The sequence below is a fragment of the Platichthys flesus genome, chromosome 11 (assembly GCF_949316205.1).
Source record: "Platichthys flesus chromosome 11, fPlaFle2.1, whole genome shotgun sequence".
NCBI classification, from domain to species: Eukaryota; Metazoa; Chordata; class Actinopteri; order Pleuronectiformes; family Pleuronectidae; genus Platichthys; species Platichthys flesus.
The window spans coordinates 8508207-8526740 of record NC_084955.1 but is presented as its reverse complement, the minus strand read 5'-3'; the positions used below and the strand labels follow the sequence as shown (position 1 = coordinate 8526740).

The following is an 18534-nucleotide window of genomic DNA, read 5'->3' as shown; positions in this document are numbered from 1 at the left end:
GGCAGTTAGCCTCTCAGTGAATACGTAATGGATCTTGATGAAAAAATCAGGGGTGTTTCAGGGACTGATGTTAATGAGTGTGTGCAATTTGGTGCAGCTCAAGTGTATTGGATTTGGTTGCAACGCTGTTTACCCCTGAAACTCCAAAAGCTGTCGTGGACTCAAACACTTCGCCCACCCCTCCATCAGCATTGTGGTAAGAAGATCAGTGAATTGTCGGCTGAACTGTCCCTTTAAAACTATGAGGCCAGGCAGAGAAAGTCTGCAGAAACTGTCTCACCCCCCCGAAGTTTGCGTTTACACACACACATCCTCCGGAGAAAATACCAATGATCTCACGGACATTTGCGTCCACAGATACAACTCCTGCTTGAAAATGTACGAATGATCTCCGGAGTTCAGTGCATGGCGAGAGCACCTCGTGTGTGAATCATTGGGGCTTTTTGGCTGCTCGCAGCGCCTGTACCTTAATGCCAGTAATAAACGCGCATGCCGATCAAACCGTCCGGCTCCATCACACTGCTTTGTGATAAATGATGCAAACAGTCACTTAACACACTCCAGCCTCGGGCAGTGTTTGTGTGTGTTGGTTTCCCGGTCACGTGGTGGATGCACAATAACCGTACTTAAAACAGCGCTCGCGCACTGAGACACCACCGGGGCTGGCCTCGGTTCGGAAGCGGCGGCGGCTCACGTGACCGCGGTGGTGCAGCGCGGAGCAGCGGTGCCGGTGGTCGCGGTTCACTCATGGGTTCACCGAGCCGAGCGGAGCAGTGAACAACGGCCCCGCGGAGCCGGCTGGATGGTCCGTGTGACCCGTCGTGTGCGGCTGTGTTAGTGTGTCCGGTTGTCGGTGCCCTCATGATGTAGGCCGGTGATCCTGCTGGAGGTGGGTGGTCGGTTATTGTCGTTCCGTGTGAGTGCATATGTGTCGATCGGAGGTGAAACGATGTAACGATGCTCAGGGAGAGGCGGTGGGCACACAGTGTACTGACCCCACAGGCGCGTGTGAGCGGCGGGGAGCGAGGCGCCCGTAGGCCGGTGATCCTGCTGCAGGTGGACGGACAGTCATGGTTTTGCCACGAGCTTTGTTCCACATGACTTACACTGTCCGCTGTGATCCACTGACACGCTGTGCACGAAGGAGATGTGTTATATGAACCAACTGGGTCTAAACTAGGTAACAATAAACCCAAGGGGGCCTCCATCCTCCTGCAAACAAAGATAGATTACTTAGTTTGATTAGATCTGGTCATAGATTGTCAGATCAGTTAGATACAAGCACTGTTCTGCTCATCCACATCATCAGCTTCCATCTTTGTGCCCTTAAGCAAAACTGGTTGTGTAGGGCATCTCTCTATGTGGAGGTGTGGCAGGTTGGTGCTGGGCAGGAGCATGGAGTCCGTGCCTCGTTACGAGAAAACACTAGAGGCCAGCGGACCATGCTGTTAGAAACTGCAGTGAAGATTCATCGCGTGGACCAGACTACTGGAAATATTCTTTAAAGGTTTAGTGTGTAAAATTCAGTGACATCTAGTGGTGAAGTTGCATCTTGCAGCTGAATACCCCTCACCCTTCCAAACACGAAGGAGAACCTGAGGTAGCCTTCAGTTGTCGTAAAACTCAAAAGATGTTTAGTTTGTCCAGATTGGACAATTGTAAAAAACATGGCGGCCTCCGTAGAGAGGACCCGCCCCCGATTTTGATATAAAGTGATTCTTAATTCAAACTCTATGACTAAATATTCAGAGCTAGGGGTTGGATTCACAGGGTAACTCACAATTTAGTGATATTTGATATACTGCAAGACAGTCATACATGCATCACGATATCTAACTAAAGAAGACAATATGTCCCTAGAGAAATAAAGTGCTGGATTTATTCACTATAATTTGGTGTTGGTTTCACAGAGTTTGACCCAAACTGAAATGAAACAATGAACAAGAATTTCTTCTCAATGTCTCTGTAAAAACCCTTGTCACTTGTCAATGTGCTAATTTGCCATCATACCAATGGAAAACAGAGATGAACTAGCAAAGGTCAAAATTGCCAGAAGGTAGAACAATCCTTCCTTCTGACATTTCTTGTATTTGCACTGAATTTAATGCATATTTTCAACGCTCCTGCGTATATTTCTCGACTCCTCTTTTCCAGGACAGAGCCGTGAAATTCCTACACCTGTAGAGAAAAAACACAGCAGGAGAATCAAAGGCCAAAGACGCAGGTGTCTGTAATTCATGTGCTGCTCAGTGTCTGCTGGGCAAGATGAGTACAGACAGACCCAAACGCAATATCATTAAGAAGAAATATGTAAGTGGGGTTTCTTTCCTCTTTCTGTTTTATAACACGGTCATAGTGGTTTTACTCCAACATTTAAGAAAATAAATATTATTAAGTATAAGTCACCAAACTGTTTTCGGTCAGTTTTGAGAAGAGGTATCTCTGATAGCAGTTTTGTCTCTGTTGGTATTACACATGGAGCCTGCAGTGTTTCACCGTCCTTGTGAGCAGAGCTGCAGATAGAATGTGGGCCACTTCTGGCAATGATGTGGCACTTCTGACCTTCTCGTGGCGTGAATAAACACTTGAGTTCATGTGATTGGAGGAGAAATGACCCTGAGCTGGTTGTGTCTGTGTCTTTGACTCTGCAGGACATCAGTGATGGGATGCCGTGGTGTGAAGAACGTCTGGTTCGGAAAGTTCTTTTCCTCTCGCTCAGGGAATTCAGAGACACACACCGTGCAACACACAAACACTCACAAATACACACACGTGCACACAAACACACGTCAAAAAGTACACTTCTACACGGTCCGCGAACACAGACATTACCTAACACGCACACTCAAAAAACCACACGCAAACAACAGAGTGTCCAGGGCTCACAACAAAGAGTCCCTCACAGACCTCCTAACACACATACACAGAAAAACACACACAGCTCACAAAATATACACATTTCAAAACACATACACCGTCATGAACACACCAACCAAGGGCAAAAAACTAACGTGTCTCAGGATTTACACACACCAAAAGCTATATGTACCTTCACACTACCGCACATGCAGACAAAGTCAAAAATGTATGCAGGGAAAATTACACATCATGAGCAGCATACAGACACACAAGACCACTCCCACACGATCCAGATGAATACGGAATCGACCAGGACACTACGCTCACAAAAAACACAACATACTCGGCTGCTGCCCATCGCCAAACACTCACAAACTGAAAAACACAAGCACTCAGTGAAAAACAGCTGCACTTCTGGAAACTCGAGGATGTTGCTGAGCGGCTCTGTCCCGTCCAGGAGTCTGAGATCACACACTCCCAAGAGACTCAATGGTCAGTACCAGCACTGCTCCTCACTTCTGTCCAAGTCACAGCTTTCATTCACCAGTACGGCTGCTACTCTGGAATATAAAGATAATTCCAGCTCATCGCATTTCGTTCATATATTAACAATAATGTTATGTAATGCTGTAATACAAACTATTTATCTCACGTCACATAGTGTTTTTGTTTCAGTTTTGTTCTTGTTGCTTTGGTTTATGACACTGTGAGAAGATCAATTCTCAAGGTGATGAAACCGCTTCATGTAAAGTTCGACCTGTTCTCTGAAGGTGCTCTGGTTAACGGCCTCAGCCGCTGTCAGTCCCTCCTGTCCACTGGTCCCAGTTGGAGCTGGCCCCTACAGACACGCCCTCCACAGCGGCGCCCTGCCAGCATTCATTTTGACAAGGATGACCCCAACAGCAAGAGGTCAGTCACTGTGGTGTGATCTTAACACTGACACATTTTGTGTCAAATCTTTCTCCCAAGTTGTTTCTGAGCTCATTGTAGCTGAGACACTGATGCAGCAGCTGCTTATGTGCTCACCCTAATCCCCCATTTGCTCTGCTCCGACCACCCTCTGTTCCCTTCATAAGGAGGAAAGCAATGTATCAGTAGCCTTTCTCATCCATTATATCCATTATAATGTTATATCCATTATTTTCATCAGATTATCTGTGACAGGATAAAAAAAGACGGTGACAACGATGTCAACTTGGAGGGAAGAGGAGTGAGAGCTTTTGGGAGAGAGGAGATACAAAAGGCCCAGACCCAATTTATTAGACATTTCCCTAAAGTCCATGTCACAGTATTATTTAACGCCAACTGAACTTTTTCTCTGAATCGGCTCCAGAGTCGACTGTGTCAAAGAAGCTCAACAACCAACATATCACATCCTCTTAAAAACAGCAAATTAACTTATCTTTGTTCAGATGCTCCATCAACTGTGAATACCACCTGACACATAAAGTGTGCACTCATGAGAATAGACATATTCTAGTGTTTGGTTTAATAATTTGTAAAAAATAGTTTTATTTTATGTCAATTTATGATTTATTTAGGCTAATAATGGGACCAGACAGAGATCAATGGGGGATTGTGTTGATCCAGATGTTGAGTGCAGATTTGTTTTGAAGAGTAGGTACAATTTCAGTCGATCAAGTTCCGCTTTAGTTGACTAAAGCCTCACTCGTCATCTGTTTGGTGCTGAAAAGGTTTAAGAAGTGAACTGTATGTGCGAATTTGTTTGTGTGTGTGCAGACCAAGGCTGCAAGCACAGAGGAAGTTTGCCCAGTCCCCTCCCAGCTCTCCAGGACCACCAGCACTGATGACATCAGCACAGAGCAACCTCAGTCACAACGTGGCCGTAGTCACCTGTCTGACCCGACGACGACCCAAGACTGAGGACTTCTTGTCTTTTCTCTGTTTGAGAGGTGAGCTACAGGCTCAGACACTGCCTGTACACAAGTTACTGTTGATTTACATGTAGATCGGTAGCACACACTCCCACAGTTCTAGCCCCACAATTTCTGCTCCTCCGTCTCCTGATATATATTCCTAAAGAGGAGTGTTTTTAAGAGGTAGCAGTAGTTTGTGGCCAAATGGCTCCCATAAGGACCATATGTAGTCCTTTTTATGGTCTGTACACTGAACCCTGCTGGATGTGTGTGTTACAACGGCCACATCTGTATAGTCAGACTGGACATAAACAACATTGTTTGGTCTTAGTAGCTAGTAAAAATGACTTGCATGCTTATTGGCTCATAGAGCAGGGAAAAGAGATATACGATCACAATTGGACACCTGAGAAACATTCAGGACACATTTAAATTTTATGTAGACTTGGATCGAACCACCAACCTTCTTGTGAGTGAACAACGCCTCCTGAGGCACGTGTGTGTGTGAGTGGGTGAGTGTGCGTGTGTGTGTGCCCAAGTATTCTAGGTGGGAGAGGCTAACGTGAAACTATGGTGGGGCAAATTAAATTAAATTATCATTCAATGTTACTACTACTACTAATGCTCTGTGATTGCTCTGACTGTTCCTCAAAGAATGTTAAAGAAATAATTGATTCTTGGTATCATTATTGCTGTTTTTCTAAATGTCCAGAGATATTGTGATATGATTATCCTGTATTCTTTTGGCCACAATATTTGTTAAGTGAAAATCATGGTAGCCCTAATATACACTTCTGAGGAGGCTGAGTGAGCAACTGTCCAATCACAACATGACAAGTCCAGGTTTAGACTTGCTTAGATGGTCAGCCCTGCCTTTTATTCAGTGGTACTGCCTGGAGACAGCACATGAGGCAAAATAGGGCTCAGGTCCAATGATTTCAGATATTTGATGCAAGAGAAAAACTGAAGTTTCCTTCCACTCCATAAATTCCCCAAAAGTTTCAGTTGTTATCTAGACACAGGGAACATTTGTCCTGGACTCCATCAATAGGGATCAACCACCAAAATCAATAAGGCACTTCCTCCTTTACTTCAGGTTCAGCAGCCCTGCCAAGCAACATGTCCTTCTTAGCAAGTGGACGAAAGAGGGAGCCATCCGGAAATCAGCGTCTTGATGCCCGTCTTTCCACCAATCACAGGACTGCAGCTGATAGGAAGAAAAGTATATTCGGCCGAACAGCAGGTACAGAGCTTCCCGTCTGTGTATATGCCCCGTGGAGCTGAACTCGGGCACTCATGTTTTGGCTTTGCTTAAAGAAATATTCCTATTCTTCTGTATTTATAATATTAGTCAATCTCTGTGCCTCTGTGTCTTTCTTGCCGTCCTACAGTGCAGAGGGACTCGAGGCCTCTGAGAGGGAGAACTGGAGGCTCCCTCTGTGCTCTTACTGCTCGAGGACAGAGTAGGAGGGAAAAAGGGGGGAGAGAGGACGAACATCGGAGGATGAGAAGAGAAAGGATGGAGGAGGACAGGAGAGGGGGGGCTAGGAGACACCTTGTGAGGCCCCGCCAGCTCTCACTACAGGTCAGGAGGACGAACAAGGTCAGATCATCTTTTCTACCTGGAAAAAAACAATTACTCAGTTTGATTATTCCGACACCACATGAATACACACTAATCGTTAGTGAAAATTTAGGGGAGGGGCTTCTAAAGGTATTCAGCCATATGCACTTCTGCAAATTTAACTGGCCGTTAAAGTCACACCCATCTTTGAGAAATGAAGTGAATATTTATTCCTCACTCACCATAGTACTTTTCTAATGAATCACAATAAAGATTCTAAATTTGCCCTTGATGCTTGTTCACTTGACCTTTAAAGAACGATTGTTCATCCATTAACAGAATTGTGTGTATAGTTGTTTTTTGTTATTATAATCATTCCTAGGCTTCAATGACCGACGTCATGGTCTTTTTCTGTTGCAGGTTACCGTGGTGACTGGAGTTGCTAAAGAAATAACTTCCTGTGTCAAGCCAGTCCCTCCCTTAAAGCCCAGCGCAGGGGTTGGCAGTAGACGATCCCCCAGGTCCTGCACAAGATCAAGCAATACCTGTAAACCAAGAGGCCATCCCAAAAGCAAACCCCAGGAAACCAGCAGCAAACAGATCTCCCGGCAAAGCAACCACCAGCTGCCTCGAAAACACCACCTTCCTCTCCACCACCGAACAGTCATTAACTGCCATAGCAAGACCTTCCGTAGTCTTCAGAACTCAGGAAAAAAATCCAACAGGACCCCGGCTCAAATACCACTTACTAATGACTCAGTTATCACAGAGCTAAGTGAGAACCCTGGTGTCCTGAGGTTATCCAGAAGGAGGAGAGGTCTCCCACCAGACACCAGCCCTGCCCCTCCCAGTCAGGTTGCTTTGGACAAGAGCTCAAAGAAGTGCAGAGCGGTGCAGAACAACAAAGGTGATGTCTCACTGCAGAATGATTGCCATATTGGTGGGATGCTACAGGAAGAGGCCAGCAGTGATAAAGATGTCAGAGAGGAGTGTGTGAACCATGTGGGTAAAATCGCTGGGAGCAACAGTGAAGACAGATGCGGCCATGTGGGAGAGATGAGCCTTGAGAGGGATGGTGGTATTAGTGACGACCTGCACGACCAGGCGACTGTTGGAAAATTGAGTGTGGCAAGCAGTATTGCTCTCGAGGCCTCTAAAGAAAGGGCCAACTTTACCAACATCATCTCAGACTATGGCCTTGGCCCTGTCAGCGAGGTCATAGTCAGACATAAAAGAATCCAGAGAAATCCTTCCACTTCATCCACAGTACCCAAGCCAATCACCAGGACTACTGACTCTAGGACTGTTGCCAGAGCTGCCACTCCCAGGACCACTCTAGCACAAGCTGCTATCAACTCAGAGACATCTGCATATGTACACACTGAGCCATCAGGCACATATTCTGCCAAGCACCCTGCTAAGGCAACTAACAAATGTACTAGCAAGGACACTACCAAGTGTACTTCTCCAACCAGCAGTTACTCTATCCTTAATTCCCAAGGTGCTGTAAAAGACTCTTCCAATGGTTCTCCAGAGGACTCGGCTAAGGTCATTGCACCTGTCAGTAGCTGTTCGAGCACTTCCAAGGGCTCGACGAAGGGCCTTACCCAGACCAAGTCTACTACCTCAGCTATGAAGACCAGGACCAGCCCTCGAACTATTTTGAAACGATAACACCTGAGCTACATCTAAAAAACGAGTCAGTGTTCAAATAATAGATAAACCATAATTAGAACAATATTTATTGGATCATAATTGGATACTATTAACAATAGGTGATGTAGGGTGATGGCTATTGTCTGGTTGGATTTGAAATAGTGGCTTGCCAGTGATAGTGGGATCATTTTAATTCATTATATCGAAAATAAATTATTGAAAGACAGCATAGAGGGAGACATGTTGTAAACTTGATTGTAAAGTGAAAACACTGATTTCTGAAGCTTCCCTGCTGTATCCTACATTGGAGCTTGGTATGTGTATTATATTCAGAAGGAAAGGCTACTGGCTGAATCAATGCACATTAATTAAAGCTAGGGTTGGCTACACTTAAAAAATGCAACTGATACATCACTTCCATCAGCCCTCTCTTCAAAGCTACGTCCTCAAAACACACGAGTGTGCACTGGCTGACAACTACTAAAAGCCGACTTTTCCGTGACTGTCGTCTCTGCTTACCAACCCTACCAAGCAGTCATTCTTATTTGCCTTTGCTCTGGTGTTTTTGTTGTGGTCGTTGGGAACCCACTGCCATTTAATGTAAACAGGAATCATCTGTTCAAGGTTGTCTTGATTAAAAACATTCAAGTAATACGAGTTCCTCACCACGAATCCTTGGGAGGAGCAAAGAAGAAGTTTGACTTTTTAAGACTGTCAAAGTACAAGTGAAACGCTTATATGATCAACGAGATAGGTTTACTGGCAGTTATCATTTTCCTGTTCATTGAAAAACCCCTTCCTAAATCATTTTTAGTGGAAGTGATGGATGAAACCTCATGACATATCCATGCAAACTTTGGAACATAATCTTGTGCAGAATGAGGAGGATGGGTGTTCCGTTCTTAATCATTAAATTCTGATAAAGTTTCTTGTAACAGCCATTTTGACAAGAGAAATGATTACAGCGAGAAACCCTGTTTTAACATTCTTATGGGCATCCAAGTCACCAGCTCTTCACCAGCCTAAAGCTGCTTTCAGATATACACTGAACTCTGGAGATCCTTCCAACATTCTTTGGAGAGGCAAATGTCCAAAGGGGAACCCCCAGACTTTCTGTGTACTTTCCCTCGCCAGCCCCCTCAGAAGGACTATCAGAATGTCTTCAGATAGTCCATAGTAGGCGATGTGAGAACACAGCAGGAGATCCTCCGCAGGATTCACCGTGACCGACGAAAAAGAAACATGAAGCAAACAAATATCTCAGGATGAAAAGAGGTGCCATACACATGGAAGACTCTGAAGATGTCAAGAGTTTTTGGTGCTAAGGGATGGAGGTGCTGTAAATAAATGCACATGATGGCTGCAGCAGAATGATTACGTGGCATCGTGCCTCTGCCTGCCGCTCCACCCTTCACCTGCCGCTCCACCCTTCACCTGAACACTCCAGATATTTCTGTGTTGCTGTGAACGGGTCTGAACAGAGAATCTCCTGCTGTGAAGAAAGACCCAATTCTCCGGACCCAATTCTCCAGACATCCTCTGGAGGTAATGTCTGAAAACTGCTTATGTAACATCAGGAGATTCTTCAGTACAATGTTCTTCTTAATGGAAAACCCCTTTTTGAAGTAGGTTCCATGTGAAATATACAGGAACAACAATGGTGTTGTTTTTACCTGTGTTTTTTGGATATTTTTACGTTTTTATTGCCCGCTCTGTACCCACCGACCTGGTGTGTGAGAAACAGCGGTGGCTGCGAACTCACATGCAGCGTGCTTGTTTCTGAGTCGTGTGGTCTGTGATACTTTTGTAAATATAAGAGGACATATGTTTTGTGAGGCGGCTGTAGACAGAAACTGTACAAAGAATTTCTTGCGGTTTGACCTTCACTGTTAATGTGACCATCATGTTTGACTGTATGAACCCTGTAGATGTTGTGGATTTTACTGGACCATCAGAAGGTTTTGGGATGACATCAGGTGCTATCCGGTGCTATTAAATTGCTCATTGAATTTCTTTGGGTTAGATGAGTAGTAGAGCTGTGTGGTTGTACTGGATAATATGACTCAGCACATTCATGTTGCACATTTCCACACAGTACAAACAACCTGTGTAAAAGAAAATAACTGTCTGACAGCGGTGGACACTGCTGCCTTTGCTTTATTTTAAACACTTTCCAGGAAAAACGTAGTTGTTGTTCCCACCATAAAATAAGTAACTGACACATGTATTTGTAAATTAGCTATTTATGCTCTGTCCATATGTATCAGTCTAAATCAGCAGTTAGTGTGTTCATTTATAACATGTTAAAATTTAAGTTATGAATAAAGGCATGAATCAGTTTGAGCTGCAGAGCTTTGATCAAACCTACACTGTTGTTATTTCTTAATGTAAGTATGTGGTTTGTAGAGGAAGCAGTCGTTTACAAGGCACTACAAAAGCTCCTTTTTGAATACTTCCATTTTAAAGTGAGGGCTCTTCCACTTGATAATGATACTGTGAAGCATTGCTTAACACCGACCCATCAGAGTGCTCTTCCATAAAGAATAAATCGGGTTCACCACACAATGACACTGTCAAACCCTAACACCACAGCTTTGTTGTAAAAGTGCTTCCTTTTTAAACCAAACAATTGTTTTAAGTATCAGCTGTTTCCTCATGTTTGGTATTTCAATGGAATTATCACGTGTCAGAGTTTTTTGTGTTTAATGCTTGCTGCTATGTAAAGTGAATTCATCAGTGATCACTCGTTCCACAGTTCATTGCTGCAGACTATCACTGGATGTACACGGTGTATGACTCATTGCTGAAGGGATCTTCAGATCTACTATGTGCTGACATTTGCATGAACATGTGTGTATTATTCAGCACCTCACACAATTCATTTAGCTGTGGCGACGATATTCAATTGCAAAGGTTGGCAAAAATAATTGTGTTTTCTTGCAGCGACTGTGTCTCATGTGGACAGAGACAAGTTTCCTCCGAAATGGGTCCTCGAATAAATCAATTCATGCCTTGTTTCCATTAATTCATTTGTTATGTATCTCATGCTAGTTACATTTAAAACAACTTTAAAACGTTATTGAAGTTTATGAGCAAACTTGTTCAGCCCCAAGTGAACATGAAAACATCTGTGCAGGGAAAGTGTAAAAAGTCTGTGCAAATGTCAATGATATGAATGAGAATTTGTAATAAAATTTCTTTGTGCAATTTTTCTCCAGTTACATTTATCTACTTTAAAATGAAGCTGTTTCAACAAATTTCTCTCTCTCTCTCTACCACTCTCTCTCTCTCTCTCTCTCTCTCTCTCTCTCTCTCTCCAACTCTCACTGTCAGGCTGTCAGACATTTGCTTTTGCACTCATAGCCCTACCGGACATTATCCGGATCTCAGTAGTTCTGTGCATGTCTGAAAGCAGCTACATCCTGCAGACCTACTGTGTGGCCCACACATAGCCACAGGAGGGCGGTAGCGCCAAGTCCATCAAGCAGCTCTGCCCTATTTACTCCAATAGAAGAGGCAGTGTGTGGAGATATTATACCCCGAGTTTATCCTGTAAGGCAAACGCAGGAAGCTTGAATCTCTTTTAAATTGTTGCCACAGCTCTCAGAACCACAACCAGTGTTCAGGTTCAAACACAAAGAAGAAGAACAACAGCCAGTGTCGTCTGTAACTTTTCACATGACCACAGCCTAAGGTATATATAAAGTCGCGGATCCGGAAACACGGATGAGACATCTAACCATTATATATATATCTATGACCACAGCTGCTGTGAGGGTGGAGGTGAAACCTGCGAGACCATATGCAGGGCAAAGAGTGGGGGGCCGAGTTAAATCGAAACAGGATACGGCAGTGTGTGTATCCCAATGTGTGTGTGTGTCAGTGTTTGTCTGACAGTGTGTGTATCACAGTTGTCTGAGCAGAGATCTGGTGTGTTGCATGAAGCTCCGGTCAGAGAAACGACGCTGAGAGGAACCATGTTTGAAAACTTCAGAGAAAGGCTTCACATGGTGCAGCAGGATTTCACCACCGGGTCAGTCTGCTTCAGTTAGCCTCTGCTTAGCTCCGGCTCCAGCTAACCTCACATTCACACAAACAGCTCGTCTCCGTGTGCACAGCGTCAACATGACACCTCTCTTTGGGTCACACGTGTCCTCAGTGGCATGTATGTTCGAGTCTCAGTGACATGTATGTTAGAGTAATGTGGAGCTGAAGCTGTGCGGCGGTGTGCTGCTGCCCCTGATGTCAGCTGAGCATCATGTGATGGAGTGTGTTTCCACTCAGCTTCCACCGCAGCACACTCGACGCACTGTCACTCATTTGAAAAACTAGGAAAGCTTTGGACGAATCCTCTGCATCATTTATACATTCGTCCTGTATATATAAATGATGCAGGGGATTCGTTGGTTGTTGATGTTTAAGGCTGTGGCTCAGGGGGAGAGTGGATCATCTGTTTGACGCAGTTTGGAGGGTTCAATCCTCACCTCCTTCCTGTTCTAAGATTATAAAACTGTAATAATCCCAACGGGGAAACTCATTTGCCTCCAAATACAGACAACAAACCATAAACATTCACAGGACACATACAAAAAATGAAAACAGCGAGAGGCGGTGGACTTGTGGCAGAAACTTGGACTATGGGCAGAAAAGGTATCTGGTTCGACTCCACGGAGAAACAACATAAAGACGAACCTGGATTGATCTGTCAAAAAAATTCTTCCAACCCTGTCTAGTGCCCCTGAGCAAGGCACCTTACTCCCCCAACATCTGCTCCCCGGGCGCCGTACATGGTCGCTCACTGCTCTGTGTGTCCTGCACCAGATAGGTTAAATTTCCCTACCTGCATGAATGTGTATGTGTATGTGTATGTGTTTGGGACAAATAAATGCATCTTAATCTTAATCTTAATCTTAGATGCCAGGGATCCTGTCCCCAACTGAAATTGTTCATTAAAATAAGACCTTAGTCGTTCAGTAGACCACCGGGTGAGCTTCTGGTTCTGTTGGTATGGTTATGGCTGACGACGAAACCTCTGATGCTTGAGTAATGGTGCTTCAACCTAATTAAGCAGTTAAGGGTACACTTGTTCAAAGAAACAAAGGGTTTTAAAACTTTATTTTAGTGTCCAACTCGTCCTTCTCATTTTAGTTTAGCCCTGGCCCACAAAGAGAGTATGTGTGCCTTCAAAGCACAGGACTGGTTAAAGCGTCGTCCTTGTTCTCTTTTCTGATGTTTTCTATGTTCTGGTTGAACTGACATCTTATCTCCCTCCCTCCAGCTTAAAGACACTTGGAGATAAATCAAAAGACACCAAAACCAAGAGAAGACCCAGGTGAGCAGAACACTGTCGTGAATGTGATATAAATGATCTAAACATATTACTTGCGAGGTCAAACATTCTTCCAAGCAGTACTCCATTCCCAATCATGCCCTGTATCCTCTCTTAGGTACTGGTGTCATGTCATAGTTATGATATTGTTGTTGTAATTTTAATTTACTCTGCAGAGAGAAGTTTAATCTCAATGGTGAAAGGTTTGATCAAGTTTCTCCTGTTGGTTGTTCAGGTTTGAAGAAAGCCCTCCACTTTTCTGTGCTGGACTGGAAATCCTGAGCAGGTCTCTGCACACACGCACACACAGTCAGTGTCTAAGCAGCTTATGAGCAGCATATTCATGAATATACCATTTGTTCCTGTAGGTATGAAGAGAATTGGTTTCTACTCCACAAAAGAACCACAGACTGTGCTCAGGCCGCAGAGGTAGGATCAGTACTTCTCCATTCTGCACTGTTATGTAACATCAGTGAAAATCCTTAACGATCAACGTACAATCTTCTGGTTTGTGTAATTCTTATAATGGATGCTTGAATATAAGTAGATATTTATTCACAAACAGACTAATGTATCATATGGTATGTGGCAGAAGGTATACTGAACACAGTGTTGGGGTTCCGATACTCCGGTCAATTGATATAGTATATGATGTTGTTGTGTGTGTGTGTGTGTGTGTGTGTGTGTGTGTGTGTGTGTGTGTGTGTGTGTTAGTCAGTAGATGGGGACATAGTGATGCTCTCGGCGCACTGGGAGAGAAGAAGAACAGCTCTGACACAGCTACAGGAAGAACTGCAAAGCTTGCCGACCTTTGTTAGTGAACTCGATGCCATCACTGCTAACATAGGTATGGAGTCTGTTTCATTTCTATCTAACAAAGCCAGGCCGCACCACCAACAACAGCATGCTACCACAACATCAACAATGGAGCTTAATATTTGATGTCTGTATTTCTTTAATTCATCACAGTCAAGAAGAGACAGGGACACATACAGCACACACAATATAAAATGCTTTGAAATGTGAGTCTTACCTCCAGCCCTCTGTTTGTTTGTGAGAGAGGGAATGAACATTTAATCAAGACAAACACATTGAATAGGAATACTGGCGAATCAAAGACACACGTTATGTATGTATATATGCAAAACAAAAGGCTGGTGAAGGAGCATTAGTTGTTATGATCGTTCTAGTGATTATCTATTATTTGGGTTTTTCTCTCTTAAAAAGCTAATCATGTGACACTTGTTTATGCAGGTTCTGCTTTATTAATAAAGTATGTATTGATTTACATGGTTAGATTTAAAGCATGGAGCTATTCATTACAGAACTAGCATATATACAATATTACTTAACAAGTTACCTCTTCAATCTACAAGTACACAGGCCTGTATGTGTGAAGTTAAATTACAATTAATTATACCTTATCTCCACAACACTTCCCATGTTCCACACCTCGCACGCTACTGTGACTAGAAAGTGTGTCAGTACAAATACAGCAGCAGAACGAGGAGCCAGTGTTGGTTTGCCTGAAGTTAATGTGCGTGTGTGTCTCCAGCTCATCTGGAAGGGGACTTTGAGGAGATGGAGAGCAGACTGATCTACCTGGAGACTCTGTGCTGTCAGTGTGAACAACAGACGGTCAAACAACATCATGTCAACCAACTGGAGGTTTATAAGAAAAAGAAGAGGTATGAAATGTGCATCCCTGCGCAGCTGATCTTTTTTAATGCTTCATTTTAAAAGGTGAAATATTTCAGCAAATAGTGTTATTTTGTGTCTGCTTTTTTCTCTGTCAATGGGTTTTCATCTTTTTGTTCTCATTTATTCACACAAATAAAATAAAAAAACAGTCGGTCTGCATGGTAGAAAACCAACACTCTGTTTGCTAAGTCAGAGCAACAGAATGACATCATGTAATCCTTGTGTAATGATGCTTGTCTGATGTTTGTCTTGAAACAGGAGGGAGGTGGAGGCACTTGAAGGTGAGCAGCAGTACTGTCATTACACACTGGGGTGCACCACACTGACTATGTTCCTACTCTCTACAGTGCTGTGAGAAGATAGTTTCAGATATGGATCAATGGATGATAGATGGATGGATTGATTTATTAAGTTATTGATCCCAAACTGGGTAATTCCTGAACATTTAATCAAGGGACCACATGATTACAGTTTCTTAAAACAACACCAAGTCTACATCCCCCTTGTTATAAACAGTTCCCCTTTTGTTGTTTGCCTGTTATGTCGGTGATAGTAGTACATCACTGATAGTACTCATGTGTTGAAGACAGTAAAGCCGTTGATGATGTAAGGCCGCAGAATAATGTTACTGTTTATAGTGCGATGTGAATCACTACAGAAATCACAGGATATTCAAAAATATGTCTGTTCTTTTTTGTAGTGGAACTAAATTCGGAGCATGCTCAGAAGGTGGCGGAACTGGAGCAGACCATGTGCCAAAAACTGCGAGACCGGCAGAAGGTCTATGAAGAAGCCTTTAACCAAGACATGGAGCAATACTTGTCCACTGGACAGATACAGCAGAGAGGTAAGGTATTCCAGGCAAGTTCAAGTGACGGGGACCATTTGCACACTAATTTTTACATTCACACTAAGCTGATGATTTCAGAACAAATCTCCAGATTTGAGGACAACAGTCCTGCATTGCAGTCAGAGATAGGTAAATGTATACTTTTAATGTTTTAAAGGTTGTCTCATCTATTGTAATGTGATATATTATGATTATTATATTGTTCAGGAAAATAAATCAGTGTTCTAAAATCTGTTAATTCCAGTTCCTGTCAGACGACTGATTAAAGTTACATATAGGGATAGTTCAACCAACAATTTAAATTCACTCAGTATCTACTCACCATTATGCTTCTTTCATTATCTGAAGAACACTATTATTGGCTTACAAACATTTTAAATTGCGTGTGTTATGCATGTGATGGTATTTGTAGAGCCAACCAAACCGGATGTGGGTGTTCTGGATCACATGACAGTGACCAACATGTCAGACCAGGAGGCTTTGGATGACTTCCTTAACTCCAGCGGCGATGACACTAGTACTGGATCATCACTAACCTCAGGTAACCCCGACTTACTTGTTCTACAGCCTCAGGAAAGTTCAAGACCTACAGGAGCTGCTAAGATATTGCCCGTTAACACGTGTATCACTCATCTTTTGACCGATACAACCCGTCAGTGCTACAGTACGAGTACTGGATAATGTGTGTGTTCAAAGACATGGAGCAACTAACTTGTATTTGTTTTGGTGTTACGCTCCCTGTAATGAATGTAGACATAGCCGGCCCTGTAGCTTTGTTTTGTTCACATCCTTGGTTGTTCTGAGTGCGTTGAAAAAAGAAGGGGTTAAGGGCTCTGAAGTTATAACTGGGTCAATGGGTGGAGCTCACTCATATTGTTTTCTGACGATGATTTTAATATCAAAATCTCACCACCTTCCCAGGAGAAGTGAATTTACTTACCGCTGATCGATCCCCAATGTTTACTTACCACACTACTTAGATGGGACAGGTTGATCTAGATCTCAGGACTCAGGTAATACGAGTCCATACATATCGAAACATTTTATGAAACTTTATGAAATAAGACAACGTCTTCTCTAACAGGTCCAGACCTCGAGTCCTGCTCCTCTGAATCTACAAGAAGCCAAATGAACCAAGCCCCTCCCACTAACAACAAATCGTCCAACCAGGATGCAGTATGGGGGCGAGATGAGGAAGTGGCCAGTGAGGACAGTGATGTACCTGTGGTGCAGTCAGATGAGGACGAGGTTCAGCCGGACATGTCATTGGTCGGTGTGCATGATGTCGAGAGGGCCTCTGATGAGAGTGACTCTGCAGGGGACCTGACCTCTGGGTAACAGAACAACCTGGACCTTGAAACTCACTGAATACTGGAACACTGACTACTGCTGTTCTGGTGCACTGTGCTTCGCCTGGCTCTCGTCTTCGGCAAACATGTGCTACTTTTCTGCTTTGAGGTCAAACTGCTCTTTTCTGATTTGACTTGAAAACATGCCCACAACACAAAGGCTGGATTTTCATATCAAACACTTGTGATGGAGGAAAATGTGGTCAGTCAGTATTGAAACTAACAGGGCCGTTGTTGATTCATAGTTTTCCCAAATAAAATATAGTAGCATGTGATCACTGGCAGGAAACCTTGTTCATAGATAGTGACAAATCCAGGGCAATCAGAGTTAGTTCCTGACATGCATCAGCAGAGGAGAAGACAGTTGCCACAGTGACAGGAGTCTTGTTTTACTTGTGTAAGTGCTTGGAGCACCCTGGCATTCACAAGATAGAGGAAGGTCAAGTATTTTGAGTTGGGAGCAAATGTATCACTTATACATGCTGGGTGTATAGAAAGTAACCTTTTGCAATGCTGACTGTTAAAAGTCCTCAAGACGTTTGTTGTTTTCCCCCAAAAACACACGTATTTACCACCAGAACTCTGCCTGGGTAACATCTCCAGTGACTAAGCCCACGCTGCAGATGGAACATCTGGAGCCACTGGCAGATCAAACCTAGATAAGCAATATGGATCAAGTTTCTGACAGAAACTGTCCACAATCCAGCAGGTGATTATCTATACTATTGTTGTTTTAGACAAATCATACGAAAACCAACAATGACAGGACTGAAAGTATCGTGGTGATGGATGCAGTATGATATCCTCTGTTGTGGCAAAATACAGGTAAACAGTAGAGTACATTGTTCACCATTTAGTCGACCACAGACTGCCAAGGCAAGTCAAGAACGGTTGGAAGAGAATGCATCGTTGGGTTTTGTCTCTTGTTCATGTGAAAATACAGATTAACACCAGAAGTATGCTAAAACATGTCTGTCAAGTTTTTTGGTTCAAACCGGACCATCTGCTCCAGGTTTTTGTTTGACAATCAGGTGTGTTTTTATGTCCTCCCCATTCAATAAAGTGTCAATATGTCTGTCTATCAAATATTTGTGTCTTGTGGGGTTTATTGCAAAAAAATACTGGCCAGTGGGTAAGATTCAGGTGAAAGGGATCGATTGGCAGAAAGCAAATATAAAATAATCCTAGTGAAGTCTTCACTAGTGTGCTTCATCTAAATTGTATGAATTGTTGTTTTCTTTCTCTTCTTCTCTAGAATGGGCCCTTTATATTGAAATGCTTTATATTTAGATTTGAAGCAAGTTCTCTCTACGAAGGCTGCCATGTTTTTTAGAGGAGCCCAAACTGGA

The 18534-nt window shown here is 43.4% G+C and overlaps 2 protein-coding genes across 4 annotated transcripts; both read left to right on the top strand.

Moving 5' to 3' along the window:
• The first annotated feature begins 302 nt into the window (after positions 1 to 302).
• LOC133965071 (protein Jumonji-like) lies at positions 303 to 11163 on the top strand. Of its 2 annotated transcripts, XM_062399467.1 has the most exons (8): positions 303 to 889; positions 2155 to 2310; positions 2652 to 3351; positions 3630 to 3768; positions 4600 to 4772; positions 5833 to 5979; positions 6128 to 6339; positions 6721 to 11163. In XM_062399467.1, the coding sequence occupies exons 2-8, from the start codon at positions 2266 to 2268 to the stop codon at positions 7972 to 7974; spliced, it is 2670 nt and encodes an 889-aa protein (XP_062255451.1). In that variant the 5' UTR covers positions 303 to 889; positions 2155 to 2265; the 3' UTR covers positions 7975 to 11163. The 2 variants fall into 2 exon arrangements, with proteins under 2 accessions (XP_062255451.1, XP_062255450.1); XM_062399466.1 differs by having other exon boundaries at positions 303 to 2310.
• A 632-nt stretch (positions 11164 to 11795) lies between these two features.
• On the top strand, positions 11796 to 18271 carry LOC133965058 (dysbindin-A-like). 2 transcript variants are annotated; one of them, XM_062399443.1, is made up of 11 exons: positions 11797 to 11989; positions 13235 to 13288; positions 13521 to 13571; positions 13654 to 13714; positions 14000 to 14132; positions 14841 to 14973; positions 15245 to 15267; positions 15687 to 15833; positions 15915 to 15965; positions 16249 to 16377; positions 16921 to 18271. In XM_062399443.1, exons 1-11 carry the CDS (start codon positions 11823 to 11825, stop codon positions 17172 to 17174), a joined length of 1203 nt encoding a protein of 400 aa, XP_062255427.1. In that variant the 5' UTR covers positions 11797 to 11822; the 3' UTR covers positions 17175 to 18271. The 2 variants fall into 2 exon arrangements, with proteins under 2 accessions (XP_062255428.1, XP_062255427.1); XM_062399444.1 differs by lacking the exon at positions 15915 to 15965 and having other exon boundaries at positions 11796 to 11989.
• Positions 18272 to 18534: the final 263 nt, after the last annotated feature.